The 20,222-nt window shown below is 50.5% G+C and overlaps 1 protein-coding gene across 8 annotated transcripts in view; it reads left to right on the top strand.

The window, feature by feature from the left end:
- MBNL1 (muscleblind like splicing regulator 1) overlaps positions 1-20,222 on the top strand; it is a 73,966-nt gene that overhangs the window by 49,363 nt on the left and 4,381 nt on the right. For 5 of the 8 annotated variants that reach the window (XM_082288105.1, XM_082288110.1, XM_082288111.1 and 2 more), the window contains 5 exons: positions 668-838; positions 2,859-3,059; positions 8,925-9,182; positions 10,984-11,137; positions 17,244-17,338. In XM_082288105.1, coding sequence (XP_082144231.1) covers positions 668-838; positions 2,859-3,059; positions 8,925-9,182; positions 10,984-11,137; positions 17,244-17,338 — 879 coding nt within the window. Of the gene's footprint in view, positions 1-667; positions 839-2,858; positions 3,060-8,924; positions 9,183-10,983; positions 11,138-16,518; positions 16,555-17,243; positions 17,339-17,952; positions 19,300-20,222 lie in introns of those variants that run through there. The other 3 variants (XM_082288112.1, XM_082288107.1, XM_082288108.1) reach the window with 3 other exon arrangements.

The raw sequence follows: 20,222 nt of genomic DNA, 5'->3' as shown, positions 1-20,222 counted from the left end.
GCTCCCGCTGGCCTTTGGCTTTAGAGGTTTTTCAAGCAGCTGGGGGCTTTGGGGCTAGTTCTCAGCAGTCACCCTTGTGCTTTGCTGGCCCCAGGGAGGTCCACCAGGGTCTGGGTGTGCATCGTGCACAGAGCTGTTGTTTATTGTTTCTGGTTGTCGATGGTTGTCGTACTGCTGAGCATCCTTTGATCCACATTAAACTGGTGCATGAAATTTGTTTGCCACATTTGAATTCAGTGAAAAATGTACAAACGAGTCAGTTCTGGTTTTCCTGTTAGGTTTGCACAATCACAACGAAAATGCATCCTGTGGAGGAGGCTTCCCTCAAAGATGCTGGATTCCAGGTGTAGTGAAGCACAGAGAGGTGCTGGTTCCCTTCATGGAGCAGGAGCATGTCCCCAAGAGGAACATGCTGTACTTCCAGAACAACTCATGGTCACTCATCTTCAGGAGCTTTAAAAAGAAACTGTGTTTCAGAGTTGTGCTGGGTTAACAAATGGCCCAGCAAAGCCGAGCCAGCAGCAGATAGAGGAACTGTCCGGCGGCTCTGGGCAGCATGTGACAGCCCTTCTCCCTCAGCCTGCAGCCTGCCTGTGTCTGCTTTTGCTCATGGCATAAGGAGCAAAGATGCAGCTTCTAATCCTACTGTGCCAATTCTCTTCTTCAGGGTCGATGTTCAAGGGAAAACTGCAAATATCTTCACCCACCACCCCACTTAAAAACGCAGCTGGAGATCAATGGCCGCAATAACCTGATTCAGCAGAAGAACATGGCCATGCTGGCCCAGCAGATGCAGCTCGCCAATGCCATGATGCCCGGAGCCCCGCTGCAGCCCGTGGTATGTGCACCCCAGGGTTCCCTCAGGGAGCTGAGGGCAGGCAGCACAGGCTTCCACACCAGGGAAATCCCACGAAGGTTGGGAATGGGGAGAGGAATCAGCTGCAGTGAAATGCTCCTGTGTATCTCTTTGTGTTGCTTAATTCTGCCTTGCCTGAAGTAATATTTTTATTTAATTTCAGTAGTCTTGGGTTAATTTAATTTATCTTCTGCAACTTACTTCTCAAAGTTTGGAAAGCGAGTGATCTCTGTGAGATTTTAGTTTCCTTTGCAATATCATGTGCTCTAGGAAACTCCTGGCTTTGAGAAGATTCCCTTAAGTGAAGGGATGTTTTCCCTCACTCAAGGGAACTTTCCCAGAGAGTTGCTTGCTGGAATTGAGCTTTGGTTTAGGGGGAGTTAGGCTCAGCTTGACTGTGGCTGTGCATGAGTCAGTATGAGCCCAGCAGGGAGCTGGGGTGGCTCTGTGGCCCGGCCCAGCAGTGGCCATGTACCGGTGGGGCTGTAGGACAGGGGGGTGTCCCCACTTAGGCCTGTGCAGCACATTGCGATGTGCCTGTGAGCTTCAGAGCAACACCAGGTGGCTCTGATAACATGCTGTTATTCTGCAGTGGTCAAAAGGCTGCAGGGTATTTGTACTGGTGTAAAATAAGCTCAATAGAAACTATATGGAGTAGTCTTTTATTTGGTGTACACAGACACACAGGTGTCTGTTTGAGTGTATTGGGCTGAAATCAAACATCAATATCTTATGTTACACACTAACAGACTGGTTATTTTAAAGTTCATTATTACATAGCTGATAACACAGTAATGGAAAGTGAAGTTAATTAATAGTGTATTTAAGAGTAATATTTAATTTCCTGTAATATTTGCCAGGTTGTTTTTCACTCACATGGATAAAGAATCATAAGCATTACAGAAATTATACCCCTTTACACAGCTCTCAAGTCTGTTTTCTCCAGTAATCCCTCCATGGTTTTGTTCATTATTTCCAATGTGTCTTGCTTCCAAACAATTCAGTCATTTCCTCAGGAATACAAAAACATGTGCTGTTCTGTGCTGTCTGCCTTAAATTGATATGAAACAGAGAAAGAGTTGTGTTAATTCTGTAGTTGTTTTTCCCTCTAAAAATTAGTTGGGGAAAAAAACCTAAATGCCTAGAGTAACTGCTTTATTTAGATAGTGAAAGACAAACACTCCTGGCTGAATTTTATTTGGCAGTTACACTGCATTTGGGGGCAGGAGAATTGTTTAATCCTTGCTGCAGTGTAGCAGCTCTGTGTTGGGTTTTCACAGCATTATTTCAGCTCTACACCCAGTTACCTTCACACCACAAGGGCACTTGACTCTTTTTTGAAAACATGCAAACAAACAAAAAATCATATTTGCATGTGCTCTTTCTTACACTGGTTTAATGTTTTACCCTAACTAAAGCATCTCCCTGATGCAGTGAGTGTCTAAGTATCTGCATGGCCAGCCTGTTGAATTCTGTAAAATTGAAGGATTGTGGCTATGTGAAACTCCGAGTTCCCGAGTCAGCTGTAGCTGCACCAGGGTCAGAAAAGCTTTGCCTGTGCCTGAAGTCAAGTGTGGTTGATGCTTTGTCAGGGCTCTCAGATGCCTTTTCCCTAAGAGCCAGCATTGTACCTGCTGTGGCCATGTCCCCGTGGTAGGCCTGGATTCTGTGTGACCCCACAGAGTGTCTGCCATTCATTATGGCATTGCTGGAGCGCAGATCCACCGGGAGTTTGCTACAGGAGCTGCCACATGCTGTGAGCGTGCAAGGGAGCTGCAGGAGGAGAACCAGCCGAGGCTGGTGGGGTTGCTTGTCCCGTGCTCTTGCTCACGTGCAGCAACTGCACAGGTGTTCCCCATGTCCCACAAACACAACAAATGCTCCTTCCCAGTTAGCAGCAGAAACTCACCTTGTTCAGCTCAAGGGGATGGCCACAGAGTTGTTATGGTGACAGCACAGCAAGCACAAATGTTAAGTGTCTGTTCCCTGTCTCCGATTGCAGCCAATGTTTTCTGTTGCACCGAGCTTAGCCACCAACGCGTCAGCCGCCTTCAACCCCTACCTGGGGCCCGTCTCTCCAGGCCTGGTCCCCGCTGAGATCCTGCCCACGGCCCCAATGCTGGTGACAGGAAACCCCGGGGTCCCAGTTCCTGCCGCTGCCGCCGCTGCTGCCCAGAAGCTGATGAGGACAGACAGGCTGGAGGTAGGAGCTGGGTGATGTAACTTACTCTCACAAGTGCTATCATTTATTTTGTCTTCTAGGTATGAAATGCTTTTCTTGTGAAAGCAAATAATGCAGGTTTCACTTGGGCTGGTAATGTCATATCTTGATGACGGGTAAGAACGAGGAGTGACTGATTGTACAGTAAGTTCAGCCTGGCATTCTGCTTCTGACCCTCCCTTGCAGAAAGAAATGGGAATATTTAGGAATGATCATGGTAGCAGCAAGAGTGCCACGAAGCTGTTAGTGTGTGCCCAGAAGGTGTTAGCATGGTGGGGGCACAGGCACTGAGCGCTTGGGAGAGGTGCAGTGCTTCAGCTGCCGGGGTGCAGGATGACTCGGCCTCTGTGGCTCTGACAGACGGTGCCCACGCTCCCCTGCCAGCCTCCCGCACCTGGCTTATCACCCTCGCTACAACCCTGACAAGTGTTGGTGCTCTTGAGCTGCTGCTCTCCCTTGCTCCAAATCTTTCTTATCTGAAAGGCCCGACAGTGTTTTCGGCACCTTATCGGTGCTGCGTGGGCGGGGAGCCAGGGACATGCGCCGACTGCCACGAGCTCGGGGCACAGCCCATGAGCACAGCCCATGGGCACAGCCTGAGAGAGAGCAGAGCCCATGGGCACAGCCTGAGAGCACAGCCTGAGAGCACAGCCTGTGAGCATGGATCACAGCCTGAGAGCAGAGCCTGTGGGCAGAGCCTGCGGGCACAACCTGAGAGCAGAACCTGTGAGCAGAGCCTGCGGGCACAGCCTGGGAGCACAGCCTGAGAGCATGGATCACAGCCTGAGAGCAGAGCCTGTGAGCAGAGCCTGCGGGCACAGCCTGGGAGCACAGCCTGAGAGCATGGATCACAGCCTGAGAGCAGAGCCTGTGCGCAGAGCCTGCGGGCACAGCCTGAGAGCAGAGCCTGCGGGCACAACCTGAGAGACAGCCTGAGAGCATGGATCACAGCCTGAGAGCAGAGCCCGTGGGTACAGCCACAAGCACGGATTGCAGCCCATGGGCACAACCTGAGTGCAGGTGCTTGGCAGCCCTGCTTGGGTCTGGTGGTTAGAAGGCAGCGATGGGGGAGGCTGGGCAGCCAGGCTGCCCTGCTGTCACCCTGGTGTGTGCTGGACATGGCAGGGCGTGAGGGCACAAGGCCGCTGCCCCCTGCGCGGCTGCTGGTGCTCTCCCTTCTGGCAGCGGGTCTGGTCACTGAGCTCAGGGAGCACGCTGGGAGGAGCAAGAAGGATCTCTGTTTTATGCAGCCCACTGTATTTGTAACTGTTCTTTCTGCCTGTGCATCTGCACTAACAGGATTAACTCTCCTTACAAGGGAAATTAATTCCTTTTCCTTAGCTGCATCCCTGGCTGAGGAGCTGCTGCTCAGAAGGGGTGAGCTGGGAGCAGTGTGGAGGGTCATCTGGCAGCCAGTGTTTCCCACTGCTACGGTCACTATTCTCAGAGCCCACATCACCACAGGTCACCCTCCTGTGGGATCACATCATTTCCCTTTTTAGAGATGTTTTCCCTGGGGGAAGCGTTCCCCAAAGCACGCTCAGGTTACAGGGGAGGCAGCTGTGCCGAGCTCTGAGCTGGCACACAGGTGGCTGGTTGGAATCACCCAGGGATGTTTTTCCCTTGAGGACTCTATTTCATACACCTGCCAGAGGTGGATTAAAACCAAAATGCAATTAGGTAAATTCATAAATAAATCACAGTGGATTTGGAAATGAGTATGGAGAGGAGAATGCCAATGATGGGAACCCTTTGGGTTGTGCTGCCAAGATCAGCTGCTGTGATTGTGCTTCCAGCCCTGCAGTGCCCATGGGCTGGTCAGGCTGGGACATGAGGGCTCAAAAACATCCTGGTCATAAGCAGGATGTACCCATTGTCCCCAAGCACCTAGGGAAGCAGGAGCACCCCTTTGTGTGCACCTCCAGGGCAACCCCAGTGCTGGCTGCAGGCTGTGACCACTGCACAGGGAGCTAATGATGTCTGGGACTTCAGCGTACAGGATTTGGCCCTCTGGACGCTGTATTCTCTTGATATTGCTCTTCAGAGAAGTGATGCACTGCTGAGCCAATCTCCTCTGAATGAGGGGGAGATGCTAGAGTAGCATTCTCGGGGTCACAATACTGTTTTCCCTTTTGCAAATGCAGTTTAAACAGTGAAACATGTAGGTGAGAAGATAATTTGCAAATGCTTCCCAGTGCAGTGGTCATTTGATCTGGAGTATCCAAATTTAATATCCAAACACTAAACAAGCACGTCATTTTTATGAACAGCAAAACATTTGAATGTACTTTATAGGTTACAGAAATGCAGAACGAATTCTGGAGATTCTGCATGATCTGGCTATTACTTCCCAGAGGAGCCAGCAGTGTCTACCTGCTCTTCCAGGGAGCTGCTGCTGTGGGATTGCCATTTGTTTTGGCATGATCAGAGCTTTATAAGGCTCCGCTCACTCTCCCTTGGAATGAACTGTCCTGGAGAAAAATAACCACAATGATGTTAGCATCTAATCTTGGAGTATGATTGGTTCTGCTTAGAATTTTAAATATTTATTTTCAAGAGTTATGTACACTGGCAGGAATTGAGTCAGCACACGTTCTGGGATACAGACCCAGGCTGTTCCCAAGCTGAAAGCTCTCAGTAGGCACACCTGGGGTTTTCAGGCAAACAGGCAGACACCACAGATCTGTCAGGCAGTGCTGTGTCTCCTGAATTAATGTGAGTCTTGGTAAATTAAGGTCGGTGACTGCTACTAGCACTGGGATTGCTTTCATCTGGATTTCATACCGACAGTATGCAGGTGTTGGTTGTCCAGTGCTTTCAGCCACTCCTGTAAGGAATCTGCATCTCAGGATGAAAATGTCATGGCTTGAGGCTTTTCCACAGCTTTCCTCACATTCGTCCCCTGCAGGAAATATCTTGAACAAAGTGTGGTTCTTCAGTGAACTGGAAAAGAAGCAAGAAGGACAGGGAAGTAAGAGAGAAAGGAATTGCCTAACACTTTATCAAAAACAGCTGTTTCTGTTGGAACACCATCATTTTCTATTAGAAGTGTTCCAAAGTCAGCAGTGACCACAGCCAAGCTGCTGTTTCCTGCTTGGTTCTTATATGCCATTTTTTGCCAGAAAGAAGCAACTTAGAAGTTCTTGGAGCTGGTCAGCTCTGGGTGATCAGGACTGTGACCAGTGGGGCCGTGTGTTCGAATGCTCTGAGTGTCCTGGATAACAGCACATCCATTTCCATTGGTTGTCTCAGATGCCAAGGAAGAGCCAGGAGGTGGGATGTGCTCTGGGAAGGGAAGGGTAGGGCTGGCCCTCCAGCCAAACTCTGCACAGTGCTGGGGTGAGGGAGAGGGACTCGGCCAAGGCTGGGAAGTGGCTGTGTCCCCACCCAGGTTGCACCTTGAGTCGCAGCGGGGCCATCACAGCAAACTCAGCCCAAAGCCCAAGCAAGGGAATACAGTGAGTCAGTGACACTGCAGCCCTCATGCAGCATTTTACAGCAGGCTGGAAATGTACCCATGCCTCTTCTGTTTATGTTTCCTAACAAATTGAGTTGAAAAATATGGTACTAATTACAGGGCTATTAATAAATAACTGAAAAAAGCTCTCCAGATCTGTAAGACTAGACAGCACATCATGCTTTTGTGCCTCTCTTTACTGAAGGAGATGAGTGGATATATTGCAGCATGACCATGGCAAAAAGTAACCCCATTTCAAAGCTTGCTTTTAAATAAAGAAGAGTTGGAAGTGTTCTTGGTTGTTACCCTCACAGTGGTTGAAAAGACTGCTAGTCACACCAATTAGAAGGACCAGCAGTCCAGGGTTGTGTCTGGCTGCTCTGAGCCCTTGTCCCAAGATCTGTTCAGGAGCACCAGTGGAAACCTTCTTCACCTTAGTGCAGCTACTGTGTGACAGCTCAGAAAACTTACCTGGACATGCCAAAGGTTATCTCTATCTGCCTATTGCAGTGTTCTGGTCATTCTTCTTTGGTTTTTAACTGGGACAAAATTAGTTCTTCTCTGGATGTACTCTCTCTCTCTATATATAGATGCTTTTATGTATACGTGCACTTATATGGGTTTGTACATATCATTTCTGTTATTAATGGAGTAGTTCTTGCTTACACACGGAGTGGTCTTGAGACCTTGGTTTAGTGGACCACCAATACAAGACAAGGAGCAAAGACAGTCAGCTGCCTTTGGTTCATCCTTTTCTTCATCTTTGGAAGAAAAGGGTTCAGTTTACAGCTAGAACTGCAAATAATCAAAGGAAACTATACATTTCTGTCCATGTGGGAGGCCTTTGTTTGGGTAGAGGACACTGGTTTATGACCCAGGAAGTGTTCCTAGATAATGAAAGAGAACCTTCTTCCCTAGCCCTCCCTGTGTCGTGCTGGCTGGCATGTGTCACTGCAGGGGACTGGGCCAGGGAAGGGATCTGGCTGCAGGATTACCTGGCAGGCCGGTGGTTATTTTCCAGCTGAGGAATTTGCCTGAGCTGTTTCCAGCATGCTGCAGAATCCGTTCTGCAAGCCCTGAGCACGAGAGGCACAGGATGAGCAGGGGCTGGGCCCAGCTCATGTGGCTCTGCTGCAAATACACACCCAGAGTCGGTCACCACATGGAACAAGCCTATTAACAGGATCATGCAGGAATGACCCTGGACAAATGTTTTCACACCTGACCTGGTCCTGGTCCTGCAGCTGGGTCAGTTCATAACTGTAGAGGATGGGCAGGTGGCACTGGAAGTGGCACGAGGGTTAAACAGCAGCCAGAGGACTGGTGCGAAGGGAAACCAGACCACCACCAAATTTGGGTTATTGAAGGGATTGGAGCCAAGGTCCTTGAGGAAATACTGATGATCCAAGCTCACAGGCACCCACCTTGAACAGGACATTCCATCTACTAAAGGCTTTTATTTTTATGCTGACCCGGTTGCTTTTGTCCCTTCATTTCCTATGGCCTTTGGAAAACTGGAATGCTAAGCACACTGGGGAGAGCTGACCGTGACAGGAGCCCACATCAGTCTGTCAGACACAGGCCTTGCATGTGTGGAGAGGGGGCCGGTGTGTGTCACACTGGTGACAGAGCCCGTGTCTGCAGTGCTGGAGTGGCCGGCACCTGGGCTTGTGTGCAGGCTCGGGGACGGCTGGAGCCCACGGGACACCGCAGGGGCTGTCACCCAGGCAGCTGCAGCGTCTGACCCTCCAGCTCTGTCTGGCTGCTGGCGTGTGACAGCGGGAGCAGGGGCCTCTCCGGCTGTGGCCGCTGCTGTTTCCCACCTCCCGTGGTTGCTCGGGGGGATGGCTGGGCAGCACAGGGGCTGTGCCACCACTGTGGGCTGCAGGTTGCTGTTCCCTGGCAGGCACCTGGATCATGGGGGCACATGGACACAGAGTGCCCACCCAGTAGGGCTCTGTGGGGGCGATCACACACTGCCCACTCACTGTAATGAGCACATCGAGTGTGGTGACTCAGCACAGCCAGGTCACAGCCGGGCATGGCCGAGCACCTTGGGGTGCTTGGGTGGTGTCTGAGAGCCGCCGTGGTACATTTCAGGAGACAGAAACAGCCCCCATGGGTGGCTAAGTGGAGCCAGAATGATACCTCCTATGTGCTTGGCTTTGATCACGGTGGGGTTTCATGCTCCTTGACATCAGAATTGGCTCTGGAGAACCCAGTCTCTGCTGCCAGGTCCCTGAGCCCTCCATCCCACTGCAGTGCACCACCTGGGCGAGGCCCCCATCCTCATGATGCTCTCGCAGGCTTTCAGAAAGCTTGTCTCTGCTCCAAGCCGTGCCTGCAACACCCATCACCAAAACTAAGTGACTTTCTTTTCTGTGTCACAGGTATGTCGAGAGTACCAGCGCGGGAACTGCAACAGGGGAGAGAACGACTGCCGGTTCGCTCACCCCGCCGACAGCGCCATGATCGACACCAACGACAACACAGTCACCGTCTGCATGGATTACATCAAAGGGAGATGCTCCCGGGAAAAGTGCAAATATTTTCACCCTCCTGCACACCTGCAAGCCAAGATCAAGGCTGCCCAGTACCAGGTTAACCAAGCTGCAGCTGCCCAAGCAGCAGCGACTGCAGCTGCCATGGTGAGTGTGGGAACACTTCTGGACGTAGACGTATGTTGAGGAGAGGCAGTGGTGGATGCGTGTTTGTCCTTGCTAAGGAGGGTGCGTGTGCTTGGGGACCCTGGTCACTACACAGTGCAGTGAGCTTTCTCAGCATGTGATGCCAGATTTGCTCTGAAGTAGTTCCAGACCACTGAGGTGTTTGACTAATTTTGCCTGCTGATGTACAGAGTGCCTGTGTGTACCTCTGTGTGTGCATCTGGTTGGCTGTATGTCTGTGTGTGGCAGATGTGTATCTATCCAGCTGCACAGATAGATAAATCCATATTTAGTTTCTGTAAGTCCATGTCTGTAGAGGTGTAGTTTGAAGTGGATCTGACCGTGTTACTGCTGTCCCCATCCTGTGTTCCCGCGGGCTGGCGGTGGCTCTCCCGCGCGCTAGTGCAGGCCCGTAGCTGTAGCAGCCACATCTGGGTCCACTGAGGAGCTGGTTTGCTGGCAAGGCGAGGGCAGCACCGGGGGGCTGTGGTGGCGGAGGGTCCCGCCTGTGCTGAGCCCGTGGGTGTGGGAAGCAGAGCACAGCGGGGGAGGCAGGGCCGGCAGGGCGAGGCGGTGGCCACGGTCTCCCGGCGGGGTCCGACACGGGCAGGGAGCCGGCGGCCGGTGGTGGGAGCCCCTTTGCCGGTTCTGCGCGGCTGTGAGCCCCGTGCCCCGCCCGGTGGGGGCCAGGGTGGGGGCGGCCGTGGGCCCCCCCTGCTGCCCCGCTGCCCTGCCCGTCGGCCCCCCATGCATGCCTAGTCTTGTTACCGTTGTACACGGCATCCGGTGATTTGTTTTTATTTGTTTTTTCTCACCTCCCCAAATGCACTGCTGCCCCCATGACGCACCTCTGCTTGCTGTTTATGTTAATGCGCTTGACCCCACTGGCCATTGCCATCATGTGCTCGCTGCCTGCTAATTAAGACTCAGTCGGCTGTCAAATCACTGAAGCGACCCCTCGAGGCAACCTTTGACCTGGTACTATGACCTTTCACCTTTTAGCTTGGCATGTAGCTGTATCGTAGAGTCGAGTTTGGGGTTAATGTGTAGAAATGGAACATCCCGGTTTCCCTCCCCACGTCCCCGGCAAAGGGCGTGTGGGCGGCCGGGCCAGGCTGGGCGCCCTCCCTGCAGCCCCTGCCGCCCCCGCGCCCGCCGGCCCCTTCCCGTCCCGTCCCCTGCCCTCCTGTCCCCATCCCCTCCCGTCCCTCCCGGGTGCCGGCGCAGGGGCGTTGGCATGGCTTCGTGGCGCGTTGGCGGCCGGGGCCAGCATGCGGCGCGCGCTCTGCATGCCCGGGCAGCGCTGGGGCCCAGGGACTGGGGTGTCACCACGGCCCCGCCATCCGCTCCGGACGGTGACTATTAACATGGCTTCTACGTGTGATCCTCATGGAGCTAGCAGTGCTGCTTCCCCAATAGCCTCGCTCCTGACCCAGCCCGAAGCTTTCCCGTAGCGTGGTACTGATGCCGGTGCCCATAGCGGCTGTCCCGCCAGTCCCTGTGCCGCTGTAATGGTAGGCAAATAGTGCTCCCTGGAAAGCTGTTCCCTCGCCTTTTATTTGGTAGTTCAGTGTGCTATGCCGCTTGCTTGCTCATGGAGAAACATGGTGCTGCCTGGTTATTTTGCCTTCTACTGATTTTTCTTTTTTTCCTTTTTCTCTCTCCTTTTCTCCTCCCTTTTTCCCCTCCCTCCCTCCCATCCTACTCCACACCCCACCCCACCCCTTTTTTTTTTTTTTCTTTTTGTTACTGGACTTTATTTTTATACCCATCCACCATTCAGGGAATTCCTCAAGCTGTACTTCCCCCCTTACCAAAGAGGCCTGCGCTTGAAAAAACCAATGGTGCCACCGCAGTCTTTAACACTGGTATCTTCCAATACCAGCAAGCTCTTGCCAACATGCAGTTACAGCAGCATACAGCCTTTCTCCCACCAGGTAAGTGCTTCACTGGTGCCTTTTCAGGGGAGGGAGAAGGGGGAGTTCTGGAAAAAGCACAGCAGGAAACAGCTGTTTGTTGCTGGTGGCAAACGCGGTGTGTGCTGGAGGCCGCTGGTGCTGCACAGGCAGCCCCTCCGGCCCATGGCACAGCAGTGCCCCGTGCCCGTGGGCAGAGGAGGGGCTGCCTGTGGGAACGCTGCCTTCTCTCTGCTCCTTGCGGAAGCTGGGTGGGTGTTTTCCAGTCTAACACAAAATCAGCGTCATGCTCTGTCACCCTAAATCAGAATTTTAAATCTCCTCTGTCCTTCCTCTTTCCCTGGATTAACTGCTCTTCCTTCCTCATCCCTAAGCTGTTGTGCTTTTTTCTCTGTAAGACCCCTTAGCCTTGGCAGTGGTGGCTCCGAGTCACACACTCAAAGGGGTTGATTTCAACAAGGTGCAGTGATCCCAGGAGGCACAGGCAGTGTCACAGGTGGAGAATCACAAACCTACACAAGGAGTCACAGTTTGGGCCTCTACCACTGATGTCTCAGGGCTGGTCTTGGACTGAGTAAAGCCAAGTGCTTGTTCTCAGCCAAGAGTGATCAGCTCTACACTTGGCCTGGTGTAATTGCTGAAGAGTTGATGCCTGTTCTATGTACCAAGCAGAAATCCCTTCGGAGGACTAGTGATGGGACATAAAGTTGGAATATATGCTTTGGTTCTGCCAATGGCACTGCATGAGAAATGATATCTAGTATGTCCCGGGAACTTCTGCCCTTAATGGCACAGCTGAGATTGTTTGTTACACCTGAACCCACACTAAAGCAGCACCAGCATTCCAGGAGGTGTGCAGAGCCCAGCTGATAGACCTGTACAAAAATGGGAAAGAGTCTGTGAGGACAGCCCTTCATCATGCAGACTGGGAAGGGGAAGAAATATGGCTCATCAGTCTTTGCCCAAAAATTTAAAGGATTTTATCCTAAACATTTTTGGCAAGTATGTTCCCAGGAGTTCAGTATAATGCCCTTTACTATTCTGTCTTGATCTGGCATACAACCTACTTGTGTACTTTAAATGTCACCAAAATCAGTTTCATGATCTAGTGCATTTTAATAATGCAAAAATGCATTGCAGCCAGTGAAATGTATCAGTAAATGTTACAAAGCTTGCTGGAGACAATAGCAAGGTGGGTTGAGTAAGCTGTAGGTCAGATCTCTAGCCCACATATTAAAATCCATATAAAAATGTATATGTGATCATGGACTTATGGAACCACAGAATGGTTTGGGTTGGGAAGGACCTAAAGACCACCTCATTCCAAACCCCCTGCCACGGGGGAACACCTTCCAATAAATCAGATTGCTCAGAGCCCCATCCAGAAAGACTCAGAGTCCTTCCTGTGAATGTTAAACAATTCACAGATCTCTTTTGGCACAGCATAACCAGTGGAGTCCATGAACTGCAACTTTCCAGCTTCCATGAAAGCAGCAAGGGGCTGGGTGGTTTCTGGAAGTGCTGGAGCTACCTTTGAGCTCCCCCTTCAAACTCAGGAGCTGGGGTTGTGGTTTATATATGCCAGACCCCATTTGCACCTCATCATTGACTGGGGTCTTTCTCATTGGCTCTTCCACACACCTTACCTCAGCTCTTCCTCCAGCAGATCCACACTGAAACCTCCAGGAGCTTGGCAGTGGTTCTTGAGGTTTCATTAGACCTTTCCTGACCACTCAAGTTTAGTATATTTTGCACAAGAGAAGTAAGGGAGTTTTTAGCATGAGCTATTATAAATTCTCTCTTTATGTTTTTCAGATAGCGGCAGTTTGAGCTTTCCAGTAATCCAGTACTTTCCAAACAGTTTGAAAAATGTCTTTGCCACCGTGCCCTTTTTAGTTTTTCCCACTTCAGATGAACTGGGATCAGTTCCTGTTTGGGCACAGTCACCTGGAAGTAGAGTTTCTCCATCTGTCCCTACGAAGCAACGGAGAGCACTGAGCGTGGGTGCCTCCAGCTCCACGGCCACGGAGCAGGGGCAGGTCAGCTCAGTGGGATCTGAATTAAAGTGATGTTTTTCAGGTTCAGACACCCAAGGTGTAAGTGCTCATTTGTGTTCCTAGTTGCTCCAGGCAGGGTATGCAGGACGGTTGGAGGGCAGGACGCCTGCAGAACCTGCACAGGGTGGGTGTGCCCAGGGTTGGTTCCCTGTGGGGGATCTGTGCAGGACCCTCCTCTCTGCAGGGCACTTCACTTCTCATGTTCTCCCACTGATATTCCAGAAACCTCAAGATACCTCTTTTGAATTGCCAGGCATTGTTCTGGCTGGCTGTGTGCCAGAGATGTGAAGCACATCCAGGGATCATCCATGCCTGGGAATGGACACTGCACTCCAGCATGCCTTAAGTGATTAAATGTTCTTCAGACACTCGTATCACCTCTCTCAGCTAGAGCTCCCTCTGTGCACAGCTCCCCTCTTGAGGTGTCCCCGAAACCTTGGCTGCTGGGAGCTGTCCCCAGACTGAGAGGGGAGTTTAGGGGTGTCGCAAGAAAGAACCAGGACCATTTGTGCTGTTGGAATGAGCGAGTTAGTCAGGCGAGTCAGGAGGCTCTGCATGCCTTGGTGGTGTTCCCAGCTCGGTTTGGTCCCTGGGTCCTGGCTGCCAGCTCGGGACACCTCGGCAGACGCGGTGAACCTCCCGCTGCGGACGCGCAGAGCTCCGGTCCTCGGACCTTTATCTGCTCCATGGCCTGCAGCGACTGGGAGCTGGCTGGAGAGAGCTCCTGTGGGCAGCTGAGTGACATCCTGCCCCAGGGCCTGTGACCATGCTGGGCCTCAGCCGCCTGTCTCCTCGGTGTGCGGGTGCAGCTGTTCTGCCCCGGGGGTGTCTCCCAGGTGACCAGAGTGTCTTTGAGAAGCGATATCCTCCAGAGGTTGGCAGGATGCTCCCAGGAGCTGATGTCGTGATGCAGCTGCAAGGGGCAGGATTGCAGCTGGCAGCTGAACCCCGTAGCCAGCATGGAAAGGCTGCAGCTACCTCTGCATCGTATTAACCCGTTGCATATTTGTTCAATTGCTGCAGCTTCAGCACCAGAGACTCTCTGGGGCTGCTGGGCCTGTGCAAAACCACTGCTCTCCCCCAAAACATTGGGGAGGGAAAGGTCACACACCACTGCTCACCTCCATGGGAGTGCTTGTGCTGTCTGGAATGTTGTTTTTAATTAGGCTTTAGTAGATTGGGCAGAAGAAATAGACTGAGGGGAATAATACAAGGGAGAAAAGAGAAAAAAATAATTAAAACAACAGTAAACATAGAATATTTATAAAAATAGCTTTATTGCACCACAGAAATAATCTGGTTGTGAAGTTATGGTCATTTAAGTCAGAACATCCTCAAATTAAAATTCTGCTTTGTGCCGAACAGCCAGGGAACATTGAAAGTGCACATTCATTATTCATGTGTTCTCATTAGTCAGTCAAAGCTTCTGAAGTCAAGCTGAATATTAAGATCATAGCAAGAATTATTTTTATTACTGGTAAGAGGGTCATATAGCATGTCTGTGTTTGGGCATTATGCCACCCCAGCAAGTGTTCTACTTTCTGCCTCATGTTCATTTGCTTCAGTTCCCTTTCAAAAACTGTGTGCACTGGTCATAATGTTAATGACGATAATTCAGACTGAAATTTGGAGCTTTTAATTGAAAAGCTTTACAGGGATATTTCAGAGTTGTTATAAATACCCAGCTCATGTGTAGGATGTAGATACAGTTGTGCAGGGAGCGATGTACCATTGCAGCTCTCGTAGAGGTGTACAGCTGTGTGACCAGGGCACTGCTGCAGAGGCACAGCTCAGAGCTTCTTCTCTGCACCCCCATTAATGCCACTGAGAGCCCGTAGGAGGGACTGAGAAAGCTGTTTTGCTTACTGTTTGTAGTTTTTAGCCAAATTCTGCTCCGTTTTTTAATCTTGCAAGTGATCCCATTGGCTTCAGCCATGACTTGTGCCTGGGGAGGTCAGGAGAGGTGCCCTTCCTTTATGCTTTCTTTGCGAACATTCTCAGTCTCTTCTATGACACAGAAATAGAGGATTAATTAGGAAATGTGATGATGCCCTTGCCTTTGTTGCCTTACAGATACAGCAGTGACAGAGAATAACCTTGGCCCCAGCAGTAATTAAACTGACCGACTTCTTCCCTGCATAGTTAAATGCTCTGAGGGTGTGCATCCCCTCCAACGCTTGGCACCGGCTGGAGCCGTTTCCTGTCCCCATTACAGTCACGGGATGTCAAGGAGGCAGCATTGCCTGGCTGCCTCTGGCAGCCTGCTAGGATGTTTCCATTTCGATTGCAACCTCATTCCCAGATTTCAGAGTTTATTTCAGTTTCTGCTGTGTCAACCATCATGAACAGTGTTAATGTTATTTGTTAAATTAAAAAGTAAATAATTTATTTAAAATTGATATTCTGGAAGATCAGTATATATTTATCATCTTGGAAGTAAAAATAGAAGATAGTGAGATCACTCTGGTGGAAGGCATTTTGCTGTGTAACGTAGAGAGAATTGCCAACTTGGTGATGCTTAAAAATGATACCAGAATGATCCTAAAAACACCTTCCTGCTCCTGGCGCTGGTTGCAGGGCAGAACTCTCCAGGTGCTTTCTTGTGTAGTCTGAAGGGAGTTGGGGCTGTGAACCTAGGCAGCAGCATCTTAAAATACATCCTGCAGTGTAGAACAAAAGGCTGAACAGGTGCTCTGAGGTGTCACCATGAGCTGCACAGGGCACGGTGACCATTCAGCCACTGCTCTGGGTCGCGTGTGGAGTGGCCAGAGCAGGGGACAGTCGGGATCACTGCCCGAGGAGAGGAGAGGGAGAGGGAGAGGGAGAGGGAGAGGGAGAGGGAGAGGGAGAGGGAGAGGGAGAGGCTCTATCACCTCTGCCATCCATCTGCCTGGATGGGTCCAGCTGTGCGCAGCACTTCCTGAGCGGGCACAGGGACAGGGACAGCTGGGCCTGGTCCCACTGGCCTCGCACCGGGGACCGCAGGCACTAGGCAGGGGTTTTGATCTGAGAAGAGCAGGGAAAGGACCACGACAAGGCTTGTGTCAGAAGGGAAAAAGGTTTAGGGAGTTCTGAGTTAAAGCTGAGGAAGGTTTTTGTGGCCATGCGCTGGGGCCAGCACAGTCCCCACACAGCTCCATCCGCTGCCCTGTCCCCGAGGCCTCGTTCTAATGGATCACTGTGCTATTGTATGGTTTGATTGTGCTGACAGTTACATGCTACTGTGCCCATAATAACAATTTTTCTTCTTTGTTCAAATGAAATTTATAATTACGCGTGTGATGGGTTGTTTTAATTCTTTTCCCTTTCCAAATCCACCTTCCTGTTGCAATGCATGATGAGCAGGCTCAATATTGTGCATGACACCCGCTACAAGTGTTGGTAGGTGCCAGCTTTGTTTCTTGATTATCTTAAACCTGTGGTGCAGCTCACAGACCCTCAAAATCCACTGCTAGATTTAACGTACAGCCCTCGTGCCAGTCTGTCTCCCCGAGCCTCCTGCACTAACACCTGTCAATTAAATGTGATTGTTTTATTTAATTGACATGGACACGTAGATGTTAATTTTGTACAGCAGTTTTTAATTGCACATTGTTCCTTGGTGGATTTTGACTGGACTATGAGTTCCAGTGTTTAGAAACTATCTTGTGTTAACTAAAGACTGTATCTTACCATAGCCATGTAGCTGTATTCTGTCCTTCTGCAAGATTAATTTCTGTTAGCAGTAAATATTTGGGTTGAATTTTTAAAAGACAAAAATTTGTAAATATAAGGGCATTGAAAAAACTCTCCTGTTGTTTTTCATATTGAAATGGTTAAGCTTGTTTGTGTCGATTTTCTTGATTTGATGGTAACGAGCATTTTCCCATTTTTTTTTCTCTTTCATCTCCCTCCCCTCCCGCCCGGAATGTTGTCCTGCTTTGCACTGTGGTTGCATGTCACGCTCTGGCAATGATGTCTCGGGCTTCTCGCTGTGGTAAACCACGCTCAATGACCCTCCCACGTGTCGCTCTGGTCCCATACTGCTACACTCTTCTGTATGTTTGCTTATTTGATTTTCCTTCCGAAAGTTCCCATGGTGCACGGTGCTACGCCAGCCACTGTGTCTGCAGCAACAACATCTGCCACAAGTGTTCCCTTCGCTGCAACAGCCACAGCCAACCAGGTTTGCTAATTTACAGCTTTGTTCCTTACAGACAACTCGAAATCGGTGCTTTAATGAGCATGGGGGTTTGGATCTGACCTCTTGTTGGCCTACACATTCTCTCAAAGAGCTGCAGCACAGCTTAATCAGCCCTTAGCCATGCTCCAAAGGTGCTGCAGTTCCATTTCTGATGCTAAAAATAATTGACAATAGAGTTTCTGACTCAGTCTTGACATTTATGGGCCATGCTGCTTATTTCTGCTCTCAGGGATGCAAAGAGCAAGGGATAATACACAAGCCCATGATTTATTTCCATTTCTGTGGAGCCAACAGCTCCTTTCATTGCAGAACTCAGGCAAAGCCAGGGGAGTCTTTGTGCAGAGGGGTTGCAGGTTCTTACAGTCTGAGTTTAGCAGTCCAAACATGCTCTGACTCTCCTCTTCCAAGCATAAAACAAAACCCCGTGAGCATGGGCCACACAGAAACTTTCTTGAAGCCTTTGTTCCAGCCTTGTGATTCTCTTTTTGGAATGGCCCATTGCTTTGAACAGAGCTCAGTTAAGAAAATTCCCATTAGAGTCTGGGTTTATTTCTCAATACCCACCGCAGTCATTGCCGTGTTTGGATGTATTTCAGGAATATGAGAGTAATGCTTTACCACGTAAGTGATTAGAAGTCCTCCCAGGAAAGCCAGAACCAATGCTCTAAAGATGAGTCCCTGGGCCAGAGGAGCTGCTGGAGCTGCACCTGAGCACAGGACGCTGTCAGAAGGGCAGACTTCTGTACAACACCTGGCTGAAAGTGCAACAATAAAAACGTTTTAAAGAGCCTTCTGTTCCTCTTCTAAAAGCAAATTATTTTTTGAGATTTACTGGGCAGTTAGTTGCCCATGCCATGAAGCCGTCAGTTCTGGTCTGATACGCAGGTCTTGCTTCGGTGGGATCACACGTGTGTCCCGTAGAAAAGGGAACTCCAGGTTCTCCTCAGCGTTGTGCAGGTGTGGTCCTGTGTGTGGGACGAGCTGTGCAGGTAAATGTCAGTGTTCAGGCAGGCTTACCTGAGGCACTCGGCTCCTGGCTCAGGGCAGGTGGCTCCTCAGGCCCTGAGCCCGTGCCCCTCTGTGCGTGGGAAGGGTGGTGCCAGCTCCTGCGGCCTCAGGACACCCAGCACTGCAGAGCGAGCCCCAGGGCCTTTGGCTTTGAGCCTTTGCACCTTTACCTGTCGAGCACTACCATTTTGTGCTGCCCCAGCTGTACACCCCTCGTTAACCTGTCTGCTTCCTCATCTCTGAAAAATACAATTCCCAAATGACACCATTGCAGTGACAGCTAGGCGTGTACATCCCGAGCCTCCAAAGGGACCTGGATATTGTAGAATTCCAAAACCAACCCAGGTTAGTCTGCTCAGCAGGTAGCACATTCTTCTCATGAGAAATGTTTGCTGAATGAACAGGCCACTCAGGGCTTTAAACTTGGCCTAAGAATTGGTGTTTTGAAAAGCTAATTCATAGGTGGGACTACCTCTGCATATGTGCCACCTCAGCAAGCAACCTCCTGTATGCCCAAAGTCTCTTAATACTGCAATTTATTGCACCAGTTACTTTCAGTGTCTCTGTATCCTGTGCATGTCCTGAGGGTTGTGAGAACAAGACAAGCCAAAGAAAAAGTCATTCTTTTTAAATCATCTCTGTTAGTAACCATGCACTTCCCAGATAGATCACAGGGAAAACTTTCTGCTGTAGAATCTGGTCATTTCATGCCTTTCCTCCCCAGAGCCTCATAACACTTAGTGCAGTTCTGCAGCCAAACCTCCATATATACATATATACCCATATATGTATATACCATGTGAGCAATGCTGAAGGTATTTAATGCCACCTGATGCCATGTGCCTGCATGCCAAAGGCTAAAGATCTGGCCCTTCATCTTCCTGCATCGGTGCTGAAGGTCCCTGGTCTGTTCGACAGCACTATCCCTGATGCTGCTCCAGTCGGGTGCCGCAGCCTGTCCTGCAGCAGTAGGAAAACATGGTATGAGAAGCTTCATTCTGCTCCAAGCCCATTTCTGTGGAGTTGGCGATGCTGTGATGTGTGAGCTGCCAGGGAAGGAGAGGGCACACGGGTGGAAAAACAACTGCAGGACCTGCCAATGAGTTAGTTGAGAAGAAGCTCCCCGTTCTCTTTACTGGGCAGATTCACAGGCCAGCCTTGGTGCCCATCAGGAAAAAGGGTCTTCCCAAGTGCCACAGATGTTTGGGATCGTGCAAATCCGTTTTGTGTCCTAGGCCTCAGCACAATTCCCTGTGCCTGGGCACAGCTGCTCCCCCCGGGCGCTGCAGGGCTGCGGTGCCTCCGCCACCCATGGCCAGGGTGCAGTGTCACCTGTTAGTGGCACTGCTGGAAATTGGCTCCCAGTGTGATCCTGGCTTTTTAAACGGGAAACTGAGCTGATGGGCACTTGAGGGGAGCCATGTGCTCAGTCCTGTTTGTGCAGCCGAGCATTTTGGGAATTGTTTCCCTGCTTGGGGAGGCTTTGCTTGCTGGCTGCTCCGCGTGGTGCTGCAGCCACTGTGGGAAGGGCAAGAGCTCTTCTCAAACAGGGATTTTCACCAGCCATGAAAATCAAGCTCAGGGCATTGTAGGTTTGGCATTCAAAACCCCGGACAGTGACAGCAGTGAACACTTCACAAAATCACACTGAAATGAGGCCCCTGTAGAATTCATCATCTGAGACACTGAAAACACAGGATTTTGTGTAGGCCAACAAAAAGGGCTATTTTCAATTACTGCACTGCATGTCTCGTAGGTGTTAACTTCTCCTATTTCCTGAACAACCAATAATACTTATTTATATTTGTCCAGTAGTACTTAACCCAATGTTTTCCAGTTCTAAGTTGCTATTGTAGCA

Source organism: Coloeus monedula (assembly GCF_965178545.1).
Source record: "Coloeus monedula genome assembly, chromosome: 10".
NCBI lineage: Eukaryota > Metazoa > Chordata > Aves > Passeriformes > Corvidae > Coloeus > Coloeus monedula.
This window is presented reverse-complemented; position numbering and strand designations above follow the sequence as displayed.